We start from the raw sequence: 24,193 nt of genomic DNA, 5'->3' as shown, positions 1-24,193 counted from the left end.
CGGTAGAAAGTTTGCACACAGCCGTGCGCCGATCGGCGCCGATCTGCTCAAATCGGTTCGGCTCACGGAGTTGGCGATGGCTATTGTTGAACAGCCGATATGCCACTACGGACATCCTTAAGTGGGCCACAGTACATTTACTTACGCATCTCGTGCTGTACATCACCGACGTATTCAGCTGTAGGTACTGGTTTCAACGGCTAATGCAAGTTGTGATCGTTCATGTACTTGAAGTGGTTTTTTACTAACAAATGTCACTAGCAGTTGTGGTTTCTTGTAATCTGTTATCGTCTTCTACGCTTTTACTCAAGATCAGCAATTAGAGCAAGCGTGCTGTGTAGGAGCCTGTTTCTAAAACATTTTCTGTTGCAAGCAACGGTTAATATCAGTATAAGGTCTACACGGCTCCTGTGTACATAGCAGTGAGTGCACCCTTGAACTTGCCTGCATTGTAAAAATCAAAGTTGCAGATAAGTATTTTCGTGCCTGAAAGAATAGCCTGACATGTGTGTTTAATTGTGCTATGAATGCTGTATGTCTTATAAGTTGAGAGGTAAATAACCTTTGCCAGCTGCACGTTAGAAGAACAATAGATGACGAATGCATTTACAACCGACTTGATGAGGGCACAGTTAATACGTTCCTCAAATTGCGTGTAATCAGTGTACACATTGTTGGAAAAAACAAACAAGTAGAAAGATCCTACAAGCTTTTACTTCACTTAACTTAGAGGCATTGTCGTCACGAATAGCACAGAATCTTTACTGTGCTTTAAGATCTTAACGAATAATGTAGCCTGCATCAAAGCGTAGCTGCCTGGGCCATATTATTTAGACAATCACTTCCGCTGATGGTGGAACTTTGCTTGACGTACGATCTCGTATGTCCGACGATTGAAGTAACTGCTTGCTAGCATTTGCTCATCAGGCCATTCGGCACACACTGAAAGCGATATCCCCAAAAGTGATTGCCTCAGAATCTGGCCTTTGGTGTTTCAGAGTTGCATGTATTAGCCCCTTACTAAGGAAGAAAAAGAAAGGCACGCGTAAAAAAGAGATTCAGATATCAAAACATGGGCCCAGATGAAAGAGTTCCTTTTTTGTTTTGTTCATCGTATCGTCTTTATTGACATTAGTCCTTTCTCGATAGACACTCTTGACGAGTTTGCAAATGCACCAGGTAAATAGTTGCTGATCTTCCAAGTTGAGTTTGGTCAATGTGTAACAAGCTTTGCACTTTTCTGGAAGTTGCAAGCACTTGCAAGTCGCACGTTGTAAAAATAAGGAATGATCGCACAGCAACGTGCAAGTGGGCTGCCACACCTTAGTTGACAGTTTGGCAGGATGTGGCTGATAACACAATGAATTCTCTTCAGGGGCGCTGATATGGTGCTACAAGTTTGTCCCGGCAATATGCTTTTTTGCTTTGTGCAAGTTGTGCAGGCAGCGTTCTGATGATGTTATTACTAGAATTGGCGAGTCGTGGAATAGGGGTGATGAAAAATAAACGAAATCACATGGAATAAATCCTTACATTATTTTTATAATGCATGCATGTTAGTGGTGAGTTTAGGAAACTACTTATTTGCTCTTAAAGCTCCATTTGTGTTTTAATATATATAGTAGCATGGTTTATAATGACCAGTTTAGTGGCAGAAGGTTTTAAAGAATATGACCATCCGTTGGTTTATGTTAACGGTTATGAAGGTCATTTGTTATTTGAAGAAATGTTTGACTTGCATTTCATTCAGTCTCAAAGAATACTGTTCGTACGTGTTTTCGATGCAGTTCGTTTTAAATGTTACTGTAATGTAGATTATTGCAATTCTAGTATTAAACGCTCAATTTTGGGTCACTCAGGTGCTGTGCCATTTCAGGTGACATTAACTCTTGTTAATTTTCGCCTTGGATTCAAGCTGTCATCTATTTCTTGCACTGTAGCTGTGCCTTTTCACACATTAGCTTAAGTGCGAGCAAGTCAAACATTGGAATTTTCATGTTGCACCAGAGCAACAAAAAAACCTAAACAAAATCGTTGAAGGAAGCATGGGCATTTGGAAACTAGTTGCACTATTAAACACCCAAACTGATTCAATTTGATTGCAGGCATTCAGAGGTGGCCACAGATGACCGAAAGTGCTAGTTGATATGTGGTGTATAGCACGTGATCAATTTGACAGGGAACATGGCATGTGCCAATGCGCACGTCTGTGTCATACTTTCAGAACATTGTTCCTGGCTGCCCTAAGAACCATCTTTGAACCATGTACATGCAAGCAGTTGAAGACAGTAAAATATGATAAAGCTGCAGCAAGTTTTGTTCATCTACTTGTTATTGATTTGTGCCATCATGTGGTATTAGTGTGGTATCATTATCTTTGCTTTTCAATAAAATGTACAGGACTTTTGGCACTGACGAGCGCAGAAAAGGACAATGCCTAATTAATTTCACAATGGTCATATTTGTCGCTCTGGTCGATTTCAGCAGAACAGTCCTTATAGGTAACCTTGAATGAGGTGCCTGTCTTTGCACACACTGGCCGGAAATCCTTTAAATACAAATGTTTCAGTACAAAGCTGACATGCATGGTGTGAGACTTTATGTCGTCATCATTGATGAGTTCACTTCCTCCGTTGGAGTGAACTCCCAAATTATGACGTCTTCCTAGTGTTTGCTGACGTGTAGCACTTTACGTGAGAGTTGCTTGGTTCTTGGTGGTAAGATTTGCGCCAGAAATTTGAAGGCCACCCGCGTGTCCATCACTAAATATGTACAAAAAGAAACCTTAAAACCTGCACTCGCTGTCCAGAGGTCTGTGTTGGGAGCTTCATAGGAACCAGACTATGCAGCTGAATAAAAAAATAGTGAATGTTCAGAGCGGCCAGTATGTTCTTGACAATGGTTGCCCTTGAGCGTTCATCTTCGATTCCTCTCGGGGGGTGGTGACAGGTGTCCCCTCACCTTGAAAATGTAATATGTAGCTCCTTCATGTCCTGAAATTCCGTCATTTGCAGGCCTTCGTCAAACCTCCGCTTACACCTGTCATGTATTGCCGAGGATAGCACTGATGTACTCAAGTTCAACAGTTGCATGTCGTTAGGTGGTAGCAGTCTACTAATACCAATGTATGGCTCACATTTCCCGCAGAAACGGCTGGTGGTCTGACCCTGCCTCACTCCCAGGGTCAGTAGCAGTGGTGGAAAATGGCTGACAACATGGATGACAAACCACCGGCGCCCCCTGTTCGGCTCACCAGTGCCAGGTGAGGCCACATGCGTCCTCTTTTAAGGAGGATGTTGTTTGTAGCAACCGCACTGCTTAGCATCCTTGAGCGCGAGAGTTGCGCTAAGAGACGTAGTATTACATTTTGTTTGCAGCTATCATTCAAGGATGCTACATGCACTTCGTTTGCATGCACTGCTGTGCTGCTAGGTGACTGTTCTGGCCACACTTAATTGCTTTCTTGAGTTGTTATTGCCACGGAGCTTGCTACTAAAATTGCAAGATGTAGCTCTGATGCTGTGGTCTTTAAACTGCTGCTGTAATGAAGAATTTTGTCTAATATTGGTGCTATTTAGTTATTTTTTATGCTTTACATATTTTTCTAAATCGACAAGCAACCTCGTTTTTCTCTGTGCAAATGTGCCTCTGCACACAGTTGTTACTCTTCTGAAGTAATGTTTCCTTGAAGATTGTTTATTTGCAAAGCCACAGTGTCGCTTGAAGCCAGAAGGATGTCGTTCAGGCGAGTGCACGCCTTACTCAACATTCCTGTGCTGGCTGAACCAGCATATTTGCATCTTCCATAGAGACTGGAGCCATATTTTTCGTCTAGTAATTTTAGGCTGTGTTAAATCACCCCCACCTGTCAATTTTCAATCATCATCATTCTCGATGCCTTGAAATTCATTTTTCATTATGTCTTTTTTTGTACGTACAAATGAGACCTGTTCAACTCCACTTCTTCCTTATAATCTTAACTAAGATATCATGCACTTGTGTTTCATGCACACTCTAGACAAAGGATGTGAAAATTATTCGAAGCATGACACTTGGCTTCTGGCACCTGACTAGAAGGCACTCGTTATCTGTCCTGCTGAAAGGTTTGTGAAGCTCGTTAGCTGAAGATGAATATGTGGATCATTCTCTGCTATGCACGTACTATCACTTTGAGCAAAATCAGCAAAGTGCCACTGCAGTGTAGCTGTTTTACTGTCACAGAAGTTACGTGTAGTTCTTTGTTGACGTGCAATGTATATTGAGTTTGCGTGAAATTGTAAAGCTTTCAGGAAAACTGTGTTCAACACTCTTACAGCTGTTATCAAGTTAACTGCTTACCTGACGAATGTCACAGGCTGATGTCTATCACAACAGAAAGGTTACAACACCCGTATGATTGCATAGTAAACACATTGTTCAATCCATAGTCACTACCCATCCCTCAAGCATGACTGCGTTGAATTTTCTGGCAGTATAATAAACTCCACGGGATGCATTAAAGATCGCCCACGTGCATAAAAGCGCCTTGATCCCTGGAGTGCCATAGGTTTACCATGCACATTGTCTACGGTTTTCGGTGTTTGTATCCCATGCTTTGTTGTTCACTCATTACGGCTTCCTTCTGTGGCAAACATTGATGTCACATACTCTGTAACACAATAACTCTAACGCGGGTTAGCACACTAAAGGCAATTCTCTCGCTTGAGCACTCCCTTGCTCAACTGTCGCGTTGCGCATTTGACATCAGTGAAACGTTTACCTTCATTTTCACCGACAAGCTGCGAATAGTTCATGTGTGTGTATGCATTTTCCATTGCAGCACGGTGCGAGGCGCGAGTGTGACACCTGTTCGGGACTCCTCCTCGGTGCCTGTAGACATGAGGCCGCTACCCAAGGAGCCCGAACTCGAGAAGAAGGGCAAGCTCAAGCCTTCTAAAGGTGCTTCACCTGACTCGCCTCTCCTCAGGCTGACTGTACTTGCAATACACGTCTAGACAAGAATTACCGACATCCACTGACAAAGCGACTCATGCAAGCCCGTATAATTGTCTTGATGCTTGTTTAGTTAAAGCCTCAATACAGTAGAACCCCGCTGATACGTTTTTGAAGGGACCGTAGGAAATAAACGTAAGAGACAGGAAACGTAAGAGCCGAAAAACAGGAAAAACGGCAAAATATTTAGTGGTACAGAATTTTATTTCAATTCTTACGAGCAGCACGAAAATTGGCGCGCTCAGCCGCATCTAGTCGATGGATAGAAACGCGGAGCTGGGGATGGCCTCATCCACAGAAATGTAATCAACGTATGTGATTTTTTTAACACCAACAGCTGTAGACATGAAAGAACTAAGCACACACAATCACGACCGGCGCGGCGAGACCGACCGCGAACCGCACGCACGACCATGCGAGCTCCAACCAGCTCGAACTCCTCCCGTTCTCCGACAAATAATGATGATGATGAGTCTACGCCAACGCGATGGCAGAAGTGAATGCCAGTCTCGAAGGCCTTGCTTTCGCAAGCAATTACGTCATACACGCCATGTTTGTGCAATACAAATCTCAAAGTCTATGGTTTTGTCAATAGTAAATGCCAATCTCGAAGGCCTTGCTTTCGCGAGCAGTTACGTCATAGACGCCATCTTTGCAATTTGAATCTTGAAGGCCATGCTTTTGTTTGCATCAATTGAAAGATTCTGTTGCTTGCGCCTCTCATGCGGCTAATATTACGGTCAAACGAGGCCAAGCTGCGTGAAAATGCACCATGGCCGCTCTCTTTGGTAGTCACTCGGTCGGCTCCGAGCGCACTTCGCGACGTATCACACGGGAGCGGTCCGACAGTTACGACGTAACAGCGGGGTTCCCAATACATTGTATCCTACGGGAGCTATGCCGGGACCAGCGGAAAACGACGTAACAGGCGGGAAAACGCAGCAGTGAGGAACGTAACAGCGGGGTTCCACTGTATTTGTATTCCCCGATGCCTTGAATATCAACCTTGTGCAGCGCCCTCTCTGCCTAGAACATGTCAGTCTTAAAGAAGGGCGGTCCCCTGTCGAAACCTTCACTCCAGCTTGCGACGTCTATTGTTTGACCAGTGTCATTGCATAATGAAAACTCAATGGAACCTTTTTTTGGAAAAGGGTCTCGAAGACCCCGACAGCGGCCACTAGCTTCTGGGATGCTGCCTGGCACTTGACTTACTTGTAAACAGAATGGGTGCAGTGTGTCTCTCTTATCAGTGCCTGGAGTGACAGTCAATTTGTTTTAGGCCCAATTAAGTGTGCTTTATCAGAATATGATGGCCCATATGTGACGCGAAGGAAAGTGGATCATGTAAGTGAAGGTGAAGTTTGGTTCATTCCATGAACGAAAGGCAACTAGAACTGGTGCCTGCTGCTGTTCTCAATCTAGAATTCTAACAGTGCAAAGCTATCAAGGAGAACACAAGCGATAAAGGGAGATCATATTAGAAAAAGTTAGGCATGCAGACATGAATATGAGAGAAGGGGAAACAGACAACACAAACATCCTCTATCAAATGAAAGACTGTACCTTGGCTGAAAAAAAGTCAGGCGCAAAACTTATCTGCATGTTCAGGAGTAGCAGAGCCATTTGTCCCGCTGAGACTTGCGCAGGTCGATGCGAGCAGTAACTGTTTAAGCATGACATTTCACTCTTATGCAAGGTAATCGAGGGATGGCTTACGCATGGTTTTTTCACTAATCAATATGCCAAGGCTCAAACGTTAGACATGTTTATTTATTTTTATGTCTTTATGTGTGCACGAAACTGCGCAATAATCAAATTTTGGTGCATATGTATAGTAGCGACAGTGGAATGAAAGGTTAGACGGTGATGCACTGGTCAATGACCTTTTATGCTGTGGTTAATCTCTGCCAGCTAGCTCAGCTTTCTGTTTGAAGGGACATAACACAAGGTGAATGAAGCCAAAGAAGAAGAAGAATAACTTTTATTGGGGAAAAGGGAAGGGGTCTAGGAGCTAGATGGGTGGGGCCCCATGTCCAAGGCTCCACTGGCTTGTGCCGCCAGCCGGACATGGTCCAGGAGCGCTAGTTGCACCTCCGGGTCCGAGCTAGCGAGGAGTGCCTCCCATTGCTCCAAAGAGTTTTCTATGTGGTACTTATGAGCATTTCAAGGAACCAATAGCTGAAATAGGTTTCTTTTCTGAAGCATTGTGTCTGCCATTTTTTCTTTTTTTTTCAGGCACCAAGAAAGAGCGCAAGGAACTGGAGAAGCCGATCATCTCTCCACCCACCAACTTTGAGCACACAGTGCACGTGGGGTTTGACGCCGTGACGGGCGAGTTCACAGGCATGCCGGACTCGTGGGCACGGCTGCTGCAGAACTCCAACATCACCAAACTGGAACAGAAGAAGAACCCGCAAGCCGTGCTGGACGTGCTCAACTGGTACGATGCCTCCACCAAGGACAAGGGAGCCTCCAAGTACATGACCATGAACCGGACACTCGGTGAGTTGGGGGAGGTCACTCTCACGCTCCTAATGTGGAGCACACTTTGTTGAAGGTGTCTGCTGGTTTCATCTGGTCCATTTGTGTTGCGCAGCGAGAAAAACTGTAATGCAGCAGAGCCCACGTGCAGGCACTTACGTGACAAATAAAATTGAGCTTCAACGACAGACAGCCCGTATGCAAGAGCTGTGGGCATGCAGGCGAGCTCTTGCATGGACACATTATGCAAAAAAGGAACAAATACTGCAGAAACTGACAGCCCCTATGGATGGGCAGCGTGACCTAAACCGAGCGCATGAGCGGGCAGATTATGTGCCGATGAAAGTGCTAAAACAATACAGTGTCTTTGTAAAGTCTTTAATGTTAACTAAAACTAGAGCTGTGCGAATAGCAAAATTTTGGGTGCGAAGCGAATTCGAATAATAAAGATTGAGTGCGAATCGAATCGAATATTTTCGAATAATTTTCGAATATTTCTCAAACATTTTTCGAATAATTCGAAGTGAAATTACAGAAAAAGTTGCAGAGAATCCCTAAGTATGTTCTTGTGAGATCGCAACATGAAAGTGTTTCTTTTCGCTAGGTTGATGAAGCGCTGGTGGGGTCATATTTCATAGTTGTCTTTCTTATCAAGAGTGAGGCAATGTAGAGGCCGAATCGTATTTATGTACATGATTTGGTGCAACCAAAGTGTTGCCTACAACACTTTACACGTGATAGGCAGGGATGCCATTTCCTCAGCCTCTCCTCCTCTTTCAACTTCTGTGGAAGGCCAACTGATGTGGCGGACAAGGGTGTGCTCCCTTCAAGTCCGGAGTTCCAAATCTGCCTCGTAGACGTCGATATACAAGAACATCTGAAATTTTGGATGCTAAAAAGCTTCGGCGTCCGATTTTTCATATTCCCTGCCCAAATTTCAGGTCCAAAACAGCCTTAATTGAGCCCCCAGCTCTGCCACATCTTTCATCTCCATATTGGAACCAGCGTTTTCTCGAGTTAATACATTTGCGACCGTAGCGGAGCTTGAAAGGCAGCTTTGCCGCAATACGGGGGTGTGATGAGGTGAAGCATATTGAAAATCTAGGGACCACTTCCAAACGGACGTTGACTGTCTTAACCCTAAGTTCGACCGTAACGGACCTTGAAAGGCAGCTTTGCCGCAATACGGGGGTGTCGGGAGGTGAAGCATAATGAAAATTTAGGGACCACTTCCAATCAGACGTTGACTGTTCTTGCCCAAGTTCGACCGTAACGGAGCTTGAAAGGCAGCTTTACAGCAATACGGGGGTGTGATGAGGTGAAGCATATTGAAAATCTAGGGACCACTTTCAACCGGACTTTCTCTTGCCTAAGTTCGACCGTAACGGAGCTTGAAAGGCAGCTTTACAGCAATACGGGGGTGTGATGAGGTGAAGCATATTGAAAATCTAGGGACCACTTTCAACCGGACTTTGTCTCTTAGCTAAGTTCGACCGTAACGGAGCTTGAAAGGCAGCTTTGCCGCAATACGAGAGTGTAATGAGGTGAAGCATATTGAAAATTTGAAGGGGTCACTTTCAACCAGACGTTGACTGCATTTGTCTTTGGGAAGTTCGAATTGTTCGAATAGTAAAATTTCAGTGCGAATCGAATCGAATAGCAATCACTATTCGAAAAATATTCGAAATTTCGAATATTCGCACACCCCTAACTAAAACACAATCTGTGATAAAATGTGCCCACTGTGGCATCGTCAGCATATATGGTTTTCTTTGGGGTATGTCTCATTATGATTACGTTCTCATATCGTTGGTGCCAACAAAAATAGTACAAGCCCATTAAATACAACACCCCAGTAGGGAATTTGTCCCTTAATATTCTATTGTGCCCCAGAAACAGTGGAATGTGTCTGTGCACTTTCAAACTTGCTGCTGGAGCTTATCTGCTGCCTTGTTGGTTATTAATTACTTATTCTATTTATTGATTACTGTTTCGTAGCCAACTAGTAACTTGGCTATCACAACAATCAAGTAAATGGGAAGTGAAAACAAAGACAGATGTAGATGCACATAGATAAGACAAATGCTAGTTTGTCTTGCGGTTGCCTTGTCAACATGTTTTGACCTCTGTCATCAATTTCATTTCATGCTCGTACTTATATTGAATTGAAATGCAACCAAGGGTGGCAGAGAGTTGGGTGGGTTGATGAAATGAAGAAGTTTGCAGGCATAAAATGCAATAAACGTGTGCCAGACAGGGTAAAATGGAGACCATTGGGAGAGGCCTTGGTCCTGCAATGGACATAGAATAGGCCGAGGAAGATGATGTGAACTACCATGTCCATAAAGAACCAATGCTGTGATGTAATCAAGCTAAGCACGTAACACCACACATTCCATCATAGGCGCACAAGAGGACTAACATTTTCTTAGCTTTTGTTTAATTTCTATTTATATAATCTCCAGGAGCATTGCCATGCTTTGCACTTTGCCATCACAGCTCAAAATTTCCTGCAAGTTAATTATTTCGAAGACTATGTGATCTATAAAATGAGTTTCAAACTTTTTTGTGATACGCCTGCTTGTATTCTTGCCTATTAGTGTACACAGAAGGGTATTTGAAGTGGGTTGGGTACTTGAGTTTCAAAGGTGCTTGTCAGGTGTAAATGCGGGGCATTGTGCTAAAGGTGCAAGTATGCACGTACATAGTACACCCTGTTTTTTGCATACCTAGCGAAAGTACGAAAGGTGCAGTCCGAGCTCACTCTATCCAGCGACCGTTCTTTGGAACAAACATGATATGTAGGCTCTAGGCAGTTCATAGCTTTACAAATATGGCACACAGTGGATAAGGCCTGTCATTTTACTGTAGAATTCATGGAGAAGGTAGTTCATGGAAATTCATTGTAGACAGTTGTGCCTTCCGAGGCACGAGCATATTGATTAATGAGGTTGTGGAAACGCCTCAGGACCTTCTGTGCCCAGACATGCCTGTATCAAAGACATTCCTTGACTGTATCAAAGACGTTCTTTGGCAATAAAAAAGGGCTTGCATTAGTAGGCCTGATGTTACACACATCCAGTGCAGAAAGTGAAATGGCTCTTGTGTGCACGCAGCATTTGTGCTCTCTGTGCTAAATTCATCATCTTCTTGCATCTGTATGTTCCTGTCAGTCAGAGTAGCTCATTGAAAGCGGAGTGTGCAAGCTAGCAAATAAAAATTGGGGCACATTTCGGGCGGCTTCACATCATACTGTACTGCCATCTGCGGAGTAGACATCAGGTCATTGACCCTGTGACATTTTTGTGATTAACTGCTGTTTTTTTGGAGTGTTGCGCCTTGTCTTCTCACTGTCTTTCTCTTTCTTTTTCTAACCTATCCCTACCATCCCATCACCTTTTATTTATTTTTTTACATTTCTCACTTTCTACCTGCTTAACACTGGAAACGCCCCAGCCGAGCTTGTAGAGCTGTGGCAGATCTCACGTACGTAACACTCTGGCATTGTCTCATCTCCCACAGTCTCAGCCCTCGTGCATGCAAGAGCATGTAGAATCTGGCATTTTATTTTGCTGTTTCTTTCTCTTGCGCCTGTTCTCCTGCAAGGTTTTTTCTTCCTTCTTTTTTTCTGGTGTTGCTTCCTTGCGTTATTCCTTTCATTAGCATCTTAGTTACTTCTGAATTATTGCACGAAAACAGGCTTGTCAGTTTTGCGTTATTATTATTTTTGTAAATTGGTAACCATTTTGTTTTTCTTCAATCCGTGTGCTTACTAACATTGTACTAGGTGGTAGTGTGCAGGAATATGTATGTGGTTAACAAGTGTTTTCTGACTCATGTTATGTTGCCCTATGGGGCCTGAATCGTAATGAGAGTATCATTTTCAGCTACAGTCAAGCCCGTTTAAAGCACCTTTACGGTTGGAAAAAGTGTTAGGCATGCAACTCGTGCAGAAACCATTGAGGATGATCGTCGATGTGTGCAAATTGCTGAACATTTATAAAAAGCTTGTTCACTTTATTAAAGGAATCACGTACCTGCAAGGCACATCAGCTGTAGTATTGAGAATATTTAGGTGTAGATTTATTTGTTTTGTTTCATTGTGTAGTTCTGTATAATGCATCCATATACCAGCACATCCTTTGCAGTGGCATTGCTGGATAGCACATGCATCTCAAAAAGTTCTGACTGCATTTGGCAGTGAAAGTGGTCTGATCGTGACCAAGCATCGCTGTGAAACTCCAGACCTTGAGCTCCAGCCACGAAAACAAATTTAAGAGTCGAAAGCTGCTATTCGCTTTAGTTTGTTTTCTTGAAACTCCACTTGGTCAATGAAACAGACAAGAAACATATTCTTTCAGAAATAATTCATGTGATGTCTAATAGCACTAATTGCCAATCAACGTATGTTGCAGCTGTGTAGATTACATGGTTTATGAGAATTATCAGGTTATCAGTGCGCAGCGTAACATCGTACAAAATGTGCAGCTGCATAGGCTGAAGACAGTGTGATGACACAAACAATACCATTTAAAAGCCTTGAAAGCTCCGGCCTCCTATGCGCGTTGACATGTTGCTCTAACATTGAACTTTGTCAAACAACTGCACGTTAATTCAGAAGACGCTTGTGGTATTGTGAATCTGGTATGTAGTAGACAGAAAGCAGATGCATTAGTGATCAGAAAAAGGTGACACTAACTTTAAAAGCTATATTAACATTTTAAGAAGGTAGAGTGAATCATGGCCAGCAGACAGTGAAGAAATCAGAGGCGTAGCCAAGGGGGGGGTTGGGGGGGTTCAAACCCCCCCCCAAAATTTTTCAGTTTTGCTTGCGTATATAGGCACGCACACATACAAACGCACGCACGAACATACATAAAGTATGGTTGAACCCCCCCCCGAAAAAAATTTCTGGCTACGCCCCTGGAAGAAATGTAGAAAGGTGGAAAGACTTTTTTTAAGAGTCCACTGCTGCTTTTATAGAGTAACTGCGCACTAAAATGTCCAGCATGCGTGGTAGCCCGTCTTCTGAAATTCAAAGGATTTTCACAGTTAATGGCCAGCATTCTCCTGTTCATCTACCGTTATTTCTTGCTATTTTTCTGAAACTTTTTTGTGTTTGGGTGTGTTGGCTAGTCTAGACACTGATCTACGTCACAGTTCACTAACCTGGCTGGTGTGGTGCCCAGATTGCAATTGGATGCCTTTCATGGGCTTCTTGCTAGATGTGTTTGTCAACGAGAAACTGTTTGTAGTGACTGGTTGTTCACTTAAGTGGGCTTGACTGTAGCGTGAAAATCTGCTCGCATTTTACCTTATTCGCAGAATGGAAATGTAGGGCATGCGCGAACAGGCTCTGAGCGTAACATTTTTGTAGGGTGACATCGGTTTTGTCAGACATTCTTATTCTCTGTGGGTATGGACTGCCAATCAGTTTTGGGCTGAGGTCATTGGACGGCAAAGTACTCCTGCATCTTGAGGGAGTTGGGACAGCATGTGTTGACGATGGTGGCGGCTCCAGCGTGGTATTAGGATGCATTTCGTCTGATCAGTGCTTGCCTTCGGCGTGCAGATCCCTCTCCCCGGCCAAGCTACTTGGGAGACAAGTATGCTGTCGCGACGACGGTGATCGGTTCATCCACCTCGGTGAGTTGACATTGGAGTTGCAGGTTCCCTGCTGTGCTTCATGGTAGACATTCGCTGTGTGCATGTGGCGATGTTTGCGAAAGGAAACATACGATGATGATGATTTCTGAATGTTGTAATGGTGACTGAAGCTGGAGATGTGGCTCGAAAGTGTAAATGTTTGTGCAGCAAGTTTGAAGGCCTCGTCAATTGGCACAAGATGGAAGTTGAGAAACAAGATTGAAAGTGAAGTCTATTCAAATTGAAGGTGGAAGTTCCGGCCTCATTCAGCTCTCTTCTTGCTTGTATGCGTTGTATTTTTCATCTTTGTTCTTCTTCTGCTCTGAGACATTTGTACTTGTCGTGCCTTAATTAGCATGAGATGGCTAGTTCAGTTACGACACATACAATTGCTCTTGGGCTGGAATTGAATGTGTCCCAATTTTTTTTTCATTCAATTGTGTCTTCTTTCGAGGTACCAACGAAGGCGGAGTGTTCCTATGACATTGTCCTGATGCAAGCATGATGTCCTGATGCTGTATTAGGAGATATATATATATATATTTTTAATTTGTACGTGGACTGTTGAAGCCAGAATACTTCAGTAATGATCAAGCAAGACTGTGCAGTCTCATGCGGCAACACTGTAACATACCGATTGCCTGCACTGGTCGTGTGTTGTTGAAGTTTTTAACCTTTGTCCAATCAACACACAGCTAGCTACATTTCGTACAAGTGAGTGCAAACAGGGTCGTTGTGTAGAGGTTGCATGTCAAGAGAGATTGCACGCAGAGCGAAGAGATTTCAGCCTTTTTTTCCCTCTTGTGCTCATTTGTCTTTTCGTTTTCAGGAGGACAGCATATCTGAGCCAGAGAATGTGCCCAAGTTCTTGTCACCCCACGAGCCCAGGAGAAATGTCTCTGAGAAAATTGTCTATAAGGTCAGCGTGCATTCTTGCTTACCTTACAGTGTTCTCTTTTTGTCATATAGCAGTACGAGAACTTCAAACTAACATGCTAAGGCCAACATGTTTGCTAATAAGTTTCATACAGCGATAGCTGTTATGTGGCCACTCCCCTTTTAATTTTGATGTCTGCCAATTTCACAAAAAATCCTGAAATGCTGTGTGAGAAGTATGTAACTGACTGACTGGCTGAATGAATAAATGAATGAATGAATGACAGTGCAGTGTAAACACTTTTCGTCATTGGGCAGCAGTAGACTCTCGTTAAAAAAGTGCAAATTACAGTAGACTCGTTAAACAAAGCCTGAAGGAACCAGGAAAATATGTTCCATTCAACGGGAGTTCCATTTACTGATATATTAACAGGGGTGTGGAATTCAATTACAAAAGCAGTCATACTAGAGGAAGTTGTTTTATTTAAGCAGCAGTTTTGTTTAAGAGGTTTCTGTTTACTGAGAGTCTACTGTAGACTTGTTTTTTCTTTCGTTTACGCCTACTGGCAGCTTATTGGCAGCATTTGCCAGCTATCACATCACCACTTTGCATTACACTTGAATCGGCAGTTGCCTTTTAATGTCATTGCTTTGTGCAGTGTTTAATACCAGTGCTCTGCATGAAAGATGCTTTAGGTTTCCAGCCATGTGAACCCTGTGTAGTTCAAGTGCTTAAGTCACTTGAAACCTTAGAGGCACCTACCATGCGCTCTTATGCTGCAGGGGCATGGTGCCTGTTAACTGTTGGGAAAATGAAGCAAATGAACAGGAAAGCATAAATAAAAACACCTCCTCTCCAGTGTTGTTCTTCATGGTCATCTGTCCAGTCGCCAGACACTGTCTGGGCTTCCCATACCTATGTGCACAGCCTGAAATCGTGTTAACGTCGCACAAAATGGCATAAATGAAAACAAAATGGCGCAATTTAGTTACTACTGACTCGTTCGCGTTGTGACTGCACGTAGAATTCTGTATTACATCTGGAGCCCTCTGCTGTAATAACAGCCATTAGTACTACAGTGCAACCTTTGGCTTCTTGCAGTCCCAGCAGGAACCCTCCTCTCCCGAGGAAGAAGACGACGAACCAGGCCCGCCACCTCCCATTGCCACACGGCCAGACAAGACCAAATCCATCGTAAGCCACTCGAAGCCTCTCTGCACACGATTGTGGCTCTCCATGTCTTTATCCTTGACGAGTGTTTGTTGCTACATTGGAAAATTTTTTTCTCTAACAGACATTTTATTGCAACCGTAAACCAGCACGCCATAAATGTTGGGTGAATAGCCCTTAAGGGTTGCGGACGGTACATATTGACAGTGCATCTTATAGTGACCACGTAACTCACAGGAGTACGGCCACTAGCGTGGGTTCGGACTTAGCGAGCCACCGGGCCGCGTCTGCCGTCGCCTCGCGTGAACTAGCGCGCCGCTGCATGCGTACGTTCAAGCGCAAACAAGGCGCCGAGCGTAGCGCGGCAAGTACACAGTACTGCTCTCGAAATCCGCAACACTTTATTGCCTGCGGCGCTCCACAAAACGCAGTACAACGCCCGCTCCCAAAGGCGGCGGGAGAAGCAAAACAGGCTTAACCACGCCACGGGCGAAAGTACAACACAAAGGGTGCCGCTAGCACGTCTCCGCGGGCAAAAGGGCTCACGGCGACACGCCGCTGAGAGAAACGTTCCCTCGCGACTATGCTGCGTGCTCTCACGATCAGCGACCAAAACAGGGCCCGATCGCTCGAGCAAGGGCAAACTCCGCTCGCGTTGGCTTCGATAGATACGGTTTCGGCGTAGTAAGACCACGCGCGAATGCACCGCACCGCTCTTCAGCCTAGCGTTCGGAAAGGACAACGTAAGGTAAGCGCTCGCCGCTGGCGCAAGGCACCGTTGGCGAACTCCGTCCGAGCGAGCCCAAACAAAGGAGCCGACGGACAGGAAAGAAAATGCGTGCTTACCCTACGAGGTCCAGAGAGGGTCTGACTCGCCGCGCAAAACGTCTCGCGAGACGCGAGCACGCGAGACCCGCACGCGGCGCCACCGTCGCGATCCGGCGCCGGGGTGAGGGGGTTAACGTCACCCCCGCTCGCCCAGCGCCGTAGGACGCCGGAGGAGGGAAGCGACATGATCGGACATGAGGATGGCAGAAATAGGCGAAAAACCCGCGCAGTGGCGACGGGCAAGCCTCAATCCCCACATCCCCCTCTCCTAAATTTGCCCTTTACCGGTCTGCAAAGGCAGCCGGCGGTCACCCACGCAGTTAAAATAACACTGCTATGAGCAACCACTAGCCTCTCCTGACCCAGTTGCTGCTGCAAACAAAAAGAACATACACTTTTAAATACATAAAGAACATGAGCTTTATGTTCGTTAGAAAAGGGGGAAAAAAAGAAAAAGGAAGAAGGAAACACGAGGAGGGACACAAAAGGCACACGTGAGTTAAAAGTTAAATAAAGTTCTCGCCGAGGTCAATGAGCAAGTCCCCGCTTGTTGCGTCGTCTGCGGTCGGTGCAGCTGCGATAGCCGCGGGAAGCACTGGGCCGACGAGAGCCGCGAAGTCCGGACTTGCCAAGATGCGCTCGCGGCACAAGGCAGCCAGGTCCTGGTCGGGAAGCGCCGCAGGTGCTGCAGACGAGGTCGATGCCCGTCGACGTCTGCAGTCTCGCGCCGCCTTGGTCTTGGCCACGTGCAGGCTCCCCTTGAAGTGGCTCTGGGAGTAGACGTTCACGCCACAGAGAGCGCACTCTTGTACCCCAGGTGGGTCCGGCAGCCGGGCGCCCTGGGAACGTACATCGGCCTCCGTGACCGTGCGACCGCGAAACGGCCACGGCACGCGTTCGAGGGGCATTTCTCGTCGCACCCGCCGCTGCGCCTTCCACGGCAGGTCACTGACAAAGAACTTGGGCGCTTCCTGGCGGTCCTGGTGCGTCCAGGTAGCCACACTTCGCTGTTGCACCTTCGCCCGCGGCGGCGCCGGGACCGTGGGCTCAGGTTGCTGGTGTGGCTGTGTCTTCGGCGCCGACTTCGTTTCTTGCCGGCGGGCAGGCGACCGCTGCTTTTTCGAGACGGTGGACATGGCGAGAGTCGGGAGTGCGGTGACCGAGAGCAGGCGCCGTCGATTCGAAACTATGAGCACGCTGAGTTCGCACGGCTCGCTGTCTTGCTTCGTAGCACGCCCGGGCTGTCGGCGAGGATGCTCCAATCACAGCGCGCACACTCACTCACGTCACTGCGCATCGCGCGCCTTCCCCAATCACGGCACCAGACCACAGTCCAATGCAACGGCGGTGCGCCGTCACGTGGTATCGCCACCACAGCGCGCTCGCTAGCGAACGTTCAGCGCGGAGCGCGCGGGAGAAAAATAAAAAAAAACTAGAGAAAAAAATACGCGTACATGGAGAAGAGAAGCATCTCGGGCATTTGGCATAAGACAATGCAGAAAATTAACACGAACACTCAATAAAACAGCACTAGCAGCAACTGGCGGGGCCGACTTCTTTCAGAGCATTGGCCTGGAAGAAGCCAGCCTGAGACTAGAAAGTAGCTGAGGGCCTTCGGTTGCGGAAAACAGAGTCCGCCGTCCGGCGCGAAATCACAAAGGTGACCGCTTCCTCAGATTATACCGATGCGGGGTCCGAATGCGGTCCGCCGCACCGGGTGTGCCCCGTTGCTTGCGCGAGGTGCCACAGGGCGTTGGCGCAAGCTCGTCAGACCGTGATGCAAAGGCTTTCAGGTCTGCGATATGGGCACGGCTGAGTTTTCCCGAAATGGGATCTTTCAGCAAGTACGCGAGTGGAGTCCAAGCTTTCTCCACTCGGTACGGACCAAGCCACTTAGGAGCGAGCGAGGCTGAGAACCCCTTACTCGCGTCGCTAAGGGCGTGGTTGCGCTTCAGGACAAGATCGCCCACCTCAAATGCTAGGTCGCGATGCTTGCGGTCATATTGGGCCTTCTGCTGAGCCCTGGCTGACGCCAAACTTTGCCTTGCTTTACAGAAAGCTCGACAAAGCCGGTCCCGAAGCTTTGACGCGTACGCCGAACAGTCTGGCTGCGTCTCCTCGTCCCCGAGCTGGCATTGAATGACACTGGTCACCGGATTTGCCAACTCCCTTCCAAAATTTAAGAAGGCGGGCGAGAAACCAGTTGAGCGACTCTCGGATGTTCGAATGGCGAACGCGAGCTCGCTCAAATGGTCTGCCCAGTCCCTTTGACTTTCGGCAAAGGCCGCCAACATTGGTTTGAGCGTACGATTGACGCGCTCCGTCAAATTGGACTGGGGATGGTAGGGTGAAGTGGTGCAGTGATCAATTCCAAGGGAACGGCACGTGACACCAAACACCCGAGCGGTGAAATACGAAGCGTTGTCAGTGATTAGCCTTTCCGGAAAGCCGAACCGGCAAAACACTTCCTGCAGCTTCTCGAGCACCGCTCGCGCTGTCACCTTTCGAAGAGGGAACAATTCCACCCACTTCGAAAAGTGATCCACGACTACCATGAGGTGAATGAATCCCTGCTTACTTCTGGGAAAAGGTCCCATTAGATCGCAGGTGGCCACTTGCCACGGACGCTCACTGACAATCGGCTTCATCAGACCAGGTGGCTTGCCACCCCTAGACTTCACCGTTTGACAGACGTGGCAGGAACGGCAATAGCGATAAACGTCACGCTTCATGCCGGGCCAGGTCACCGTCTTGCTCAGTTTTGCGAAAACTTTGGAGCCACTCAGGTGACCGGCCATGGGTTCGTCGTGAGAGGATCGCAACAGGGCGGCTCTCAGACTTTTGGGCATAACCACCTTAAACGGATCGATAGACTCGTCATCGGTGGCTACGTATTTCAGCAGGAGCCCGTCATGGTCCAGCAAATATGAATCCGCGGGGGACTCAGCGACACACGCTGGTTCCAGCCCCCCTTCCGCGCCCGCTGCAGGGCAAGCAGCGTAACGGCGCTCCGTCTCCCTGAGACCGTCGCACATTTCGCGACAAAACGGATCACTTTGCTGAGCCTTCAGTAGCTCTTGTCTGCTGAAAGCGATTCCCATTCTCCCAAAGGGGAACCTGGTATCGCGCCCACTCAGGACCGCAGCAACCGCCGCTTGCGTCGGCGTCACGGGTTCGCTCTCGGCATCGTGGCCTTCGGAAAGCTCACCCGCTGGCCGGCGTCGCGGTGCGCTGTTTGCCTGGATAGCAGCCAAGGTTCGTCCGAATGCGGACTCGCCCTTTTCGCCGAACGGCGGCGAAGCCGCTGTTTCGCCCCCACCGCTTGCTTGTGCAAAGGCACCGCTAGCGGCTGTCGCACCGGAATCAAGGTTCTCGGCAGACAATGGGGCACGAGATAGCGCGTCAGCTACCACGTTGGTGCTCCCCTTTCGATACTGCACTGCAAAGTCATAGTGCTGTATCAGGAGAGCCCAGCGCGCCAGCCTGCCCGCAGGCTCACGGAGCCGCATCAGCCAGCTGAGCGCACTGTGATCCGTTTGCACCACGAATTTCGTCCCATCAAGGTAGACGTCAAATTTCCGAAGTGCAAACACGATGGCGAGGCACTCCTTTTCGGTAACGGAATAATTTTTCTCCGCGGGTACCAAGGAGCGGCTGGCAAAGGCCAACGGCTGCAACACGCCATCGTATTCCTGTAGGAGAACGGCTCCTAATCCCAGATCGCTCGCATCAGTCTGAACAACGAACGGTCTGGTCAGGTCGGGGAGTCTGAGCTGCGCTGTCTCCGCAATGGCGCTAGACAGTCGGCAAAACGCCTCTTGCTGCTGAGGTCCCCATCGCCAAACTGCAGACTTACCCAAGAGCTTGGTCAAGGGCGCCTGCAGTCGGGCACAGGACGGAATGAAAGAACGGTAAAAGTTAACCATTCCCAAAAAGCGGCGAAGGCCACGTACGTCCTTGGGCACGGGGAAATCGAGGATTGCTCGAAGTTTCTCCCGATCCGGCTCAATGGAGCCTTCGCCCAGCGTAAACCCGAGTAACTGAATACGGGTCTGCGCTAATTGGGCTTTCGCGGGATTTAACGTCATCCCGGCAGCCCGCACCCTCTCGAGCACATCGGCAACATGGGCCAAGTGCTCTTCGAAGGTTCGTGAATAAATCACGATGTCGTCGAGGTAGCACAGGCAGTATGACCACTTTGCTTCCCCGAGGACGCGGTCCATGAGTCTTTGAAACGTCGCAGGAGCATTGCAAAGACCAAAGGGCATACGAGTGAACTCGAACAACCCTCTGTGGGACGTGAAAGCAGTTTTGCACTGGTCACGCTCACCCATCCGGACCTGTAGGTAACCTTTCGAGGCGTCAAGCGTGGTAAAGTACCGTGCATCGCCCAGGTTTCCTACGATGGAGCTTATCGTAGGGAGCGGATAGGCATCCTTACGAGTCACTCCGTTCAGACGGCGATAGTCGACGCACAGGCGATGACTGCCATCTTTCTTAGGCACCAACACAATTGGAGACGCCCAGGAGCTAGACGAACGGCGAATAATGCCTGCCGATAGCATGTCGTCTAGCAAGCCGTCGATAATCTGCCTTTTGGCGAGACTGACGGGCCTGGGGTTACACTTCAAAGGAAGCGCGTCGCCAGTTTCGATCACGTGGCTGACAAAATCGGTACAGCCCGGTTGATCGGTGAAGAGCTCGTCGTACTGGCGTAAAAGCGCCGACAGACGAGCCTTCTGTGTATCATCCAAATGAGTCGCACAGGCGATCAAAGGATGTGGTGCCTCTTCGTGTCGTGTCGGTCGATCCAAAAGGGGGTTTCGAGCCGACGAGCGCGTACTGCCGGAGTATGACCCCGAAGTATGCGCGCGACACGGTTCGTGCCGTGCCTCTCGTTCCCAAAGGGGACTGTGAGAGGAGGAATGCGTTGAGCAGGGGTATGACCCCGAACTCTCCGCGTGGCACGGTTCCGACGTTTCTGCAGCAAAGGCAACAGTAAGCGCCGGAGGGCTGATGAACGGCTTGAGTTGGGAAAAGGGCCCATCACGATAGCCGCCATTCGCAATGTCCACAACGATCCCGGTCTTCAAAAGAAAATCCCGACCGAGAATCACAGGAACATTGAGCCCTGGGAGATGAACAAAACGCGCGCGTCTCATTCGATCTCCCCATCTGACAGTCAACCTTGCGGCGCCAGCCGAATGGGCCACGCCTGTCGCAAGAGTGAATGTCGTTCGGCAGTCCCGCAAGCGCACCGAATGCTTCTGCAAGTGGGACAATACCTGTTCGCCAAACAACGAAGCGCTAGCGCCCGTGTCTAGCAACGCCGAAAATTCACGGCCGGCAATAATGACCGGAATGAACGGCGCGTGCGTACCAGCAAGACTGCTTGCCCTGTACGCAGAGGGGATAAGCAAAGGTTGGGCCGCCCGTGCCTTCACGAACGACCCGCAAATCCGTTTCCCTGCCTCACAGGAGGCCTAGATACGGTGCACTCCCTTGCTATGTGCCCTCTTTCACGGCAGCGAAAACAGCGCACTCCATCTCAGTCTCGTTCACGAGACGGAGCAGCCTCGAGCTGCTGTGATCGGCTCGCCACGTTATCACAGGATACGTATCGACGAGCGTCACCCACACTGCGTTGGGTCGGATGGCGTCCCTTCGTGTGGGTTTCAGGTGGTGCAGCACAGGCTGCCCGCCTTTCGTGCGTGTAGGGATCAAGAGCGCGAGCGCTCAACTCCCGCGCGCAGCCACTGGCAGCCGCAAAGGCAGCGCCGTGGGGCTGCTGTTGGGGCACGGCCCCTCGCCATGCGCAGCGCGGCTCAAGGGCCTCGCTGGCTGGCGGTGGCGGGCGATAGGCACGCGCGGCGAGAAGGTCGCCTTGAATGCGCTTTGCCTCGGCGGCCAGCTCCTCCAAATCGCGGAAGCGACCGCCGCGCAGGTACGCCGAAAAGGTCGGATGTGCCTGCCGAATCACCCGTTCGACGCGTTCCTCGTTCGAGGCCCTGGGCTCAGCGATAGAAAAAAGGTCATCCATCGCGCGTACGTACTCCTGAAGCGACTCATCAGGAGCTTGTGTACGGAGCTCGAGCTCTCGCCGCATCCTACTTTCGTAGTCAGCGGGTAGGAATTCGCGCAGAAAGGCCGCGCGGAACTCCTCGAGGGTTGCTGCTCGGTAACCGGAAAGCCGATACCACCTCGCCGCCGTATCAGTCAGTGCAGCTGGGACAACGCGCCCGAGCACCTCCTGATCGTCCAAACCCATTGCTCTCTGATAACGTGACAGAGAGTCAAGGTAGTCTCGGGCGCTGAGCAAATCCCCGTATCCGCTGTATGTTGGCATAGGCAACATAACAGCGGGGTGGGCGCGTTTCGGAACAGCCGAAAGCGTTTGGACAGCTCCCGAGAGCGCTTGGATCATCTCGACGGCGTTTTGCAGCAGCGTCTGCGTCGCACCTGCTTCACAGGAAGCCGTTGGTGCGTTAGCGGCGCAATCGAGCGAAGGTGAACAGTCTCCCAGCTCGATCAGTGGAGCGGTTTCAAAAGGACCACCGCCCTGCGCGCCATTCCCAGAGCAAAAGAGGCTCCTAGCGGGATTTGCCTGCTGTCGAACATAATTGCCACTTGGGGCGGCTACCGTCGACAATACAGGCGCCTGCTCAGCGTGCGGTCGAACTGTCGGTTGCACGGCTGACGGCGGGCAAAAGTCGGCAAGGGCCAAAGCCTGCGCCCCGTCAATTCCACAGGGAACCGACTGAAAGCACTGTGCCGTCGAACTGCCACGCATTTCGAAGGGTACTGCAGCAGTCGAAGGCGCCTGAGCGCACCGTTCGGGTAGGGCAAAGGGCCCAGTCCGCAACGACGCACCATCTCCAAAGGGAGCTGGCAGGCGCTTTGTGTCGTCCCCACAGGGGGTTGCGACACGTATGGGTGCACAAAGGTGCCCCTCGACAGAGGCACTGGCCTCATTCTCGTGCAACGCGGCATCCGCCAGAAAAGTCAACGGACAAAAATCCCGCGAAGCAGACATGTTGCGGCGAGCCCGAGACGCACAGGCGTACTGACTCGCTAAGAGCAGTCAAAAGCTTAATGAGCTTTTGATACCGCGTTGGGCGCCAGTATAGTGTGCACGTACCTCACAGGAGTACGGCCACTAGCGTGGGTTCGGACTTAGCGAGCCACCGGGCCGCGTCTGCCGTCGCCTCGCGTGAACTAGCGCGCCGCTGCATGCGTACGTTCAAGCGCAAACAAGGCGCCGAGCGTAGCGCGGCAAGTACACAGTACTGCTCTCGAAATCCGCAACACTTTATTGCCTGCGGCAGCTCCACAAAACGCAGTACAACGCCCGCTCCCAAAGGCGGCGGGAGAAGCAAAACAGGCTTAACCACGCCACGGGCGAAAGTACAACACAAAGGGTGCCGCTAGCACGTCTCCGCGGGCAAAAGGGCTCACGGCGACACGCCGCTGAGAGAAACGTTCCCTCGCGACTATGCTGCGTGCTCTCACGATCAGCGACCAAAACAGGGCCCGATCGCTCGAGCAAGGGCAAACTCCGCTCGCGTTGGCTTCGATAGATACGGTTTCGGCGTAGTAAGACCACGCGCGAATGCACCGCACCGCTCTTCAGCCTAGCGTTCGGAAAGGACAACGTAAGGTAAGCGCTCGCCGCTGGCGCAAGGCACCGTTGGCGAACTCCGTCCGAGCGAGCCCAAACAAAGGAGCCGACGGACAGGAAAGAAAATGCGTGCTTACCCTACGAGGTCCAGAGAGGGTCTGACTCGCCGCGCAAAACGTCTCGCGAGACGCGAGCACGCGAGACCCGCACGCGGCGCCACCGTCGCGATCCGGCGCCGGGGTGAGGGGGTTAACGTCACCCCCGCTCGCCCAGCGCCGTAGGACGCCGGAGGAGGGAAGCGACATGATCGGACATGAGGATGGCAGAAATAGGCGAAAAACCCGCGCAGTGGCGACGGGCAAGCCTCAATCCCCACAATCTGTATTTGCATAACACACATTAGCAAGCAGCTTTATCACTCATTATGACGACTAAAACTGCGCTAAAAACACAAAGACGAGGAAAACAGGACTCGTGCAGACTCACAACTGAACGTTTAATGTTTGAAGGATGACATATATACGCAGTTAACATTTGATGAAATAAGATCATTGGACACAGATATGTCTACGTCACAAAGT

The 24,193-nt window shown here is 49.1% G+C and overlaps 1 protein-coding gene across 2 annotated transcripts in view; it reads left to right on the top strand.

Moving 5' to 3' along the window:
- Nucleotides 1–24,193, top strand: part of LOC119386918 (serine/threonine-protein kinase PAK 3) — a 50,242-nt gene that overhangs the window by 1,172 nt on the left and 24,877 nt on the right. The window contains exons 2-8 of one of the 2 annotated variants that reach the window (XM_037654206.2): nt 3,148–3,262; nt 4,820–4,938; nt 7,228–7,494; nt 10,930–10,959; nt 13,046–13,119; nt 13,949–14,038; nt 15,098–15,190. In XM_037654206.2, coding sequence (XP_037510134.1) covers nt 3,204–3,262; nt 4,820–4,938; nt 7,228–7,494; nt 10,930–10,959; nt 13,046–13,119; nt 13,949–14,038; nt 15,098–15,190 — 732 coding nt within the window. In that variant the 5' untranslated portion in view covers nt 3,148–3,203. The remainder of the gene's footprint in view (nt 1–3,147; nt 3,263–4,819; nt 4,939–7,227; nt 7,495–10,929; nt 10,960–13,045; nt 13,120–13,948; nt 14,039–15,097; nt 15,191–24,193) is intronic. The other variant, XM_037654207.2, reaches the window with a different exon arrangement.

Source organism: Rhipicephalus sanguineus, chromosome 3 (genome assembly GCF_013339695.2).
Source record: "Rhipicephalus sanguineus isolate Rsan-2018 chromosome 3, BIME_Rsan_1.4, whole genome shotgun sequence".
NCBI lineage: Eukaryota > Metazoa > Arthropoda > Arachnida > Ixodida > Ixodidae > Rhipicephalus > Rhipicephalus sanguineus.
Note: the sequence above shows the minus strand (reverse complement) of the source record. Positions and strands in the feature narration are given on the sequence as shown.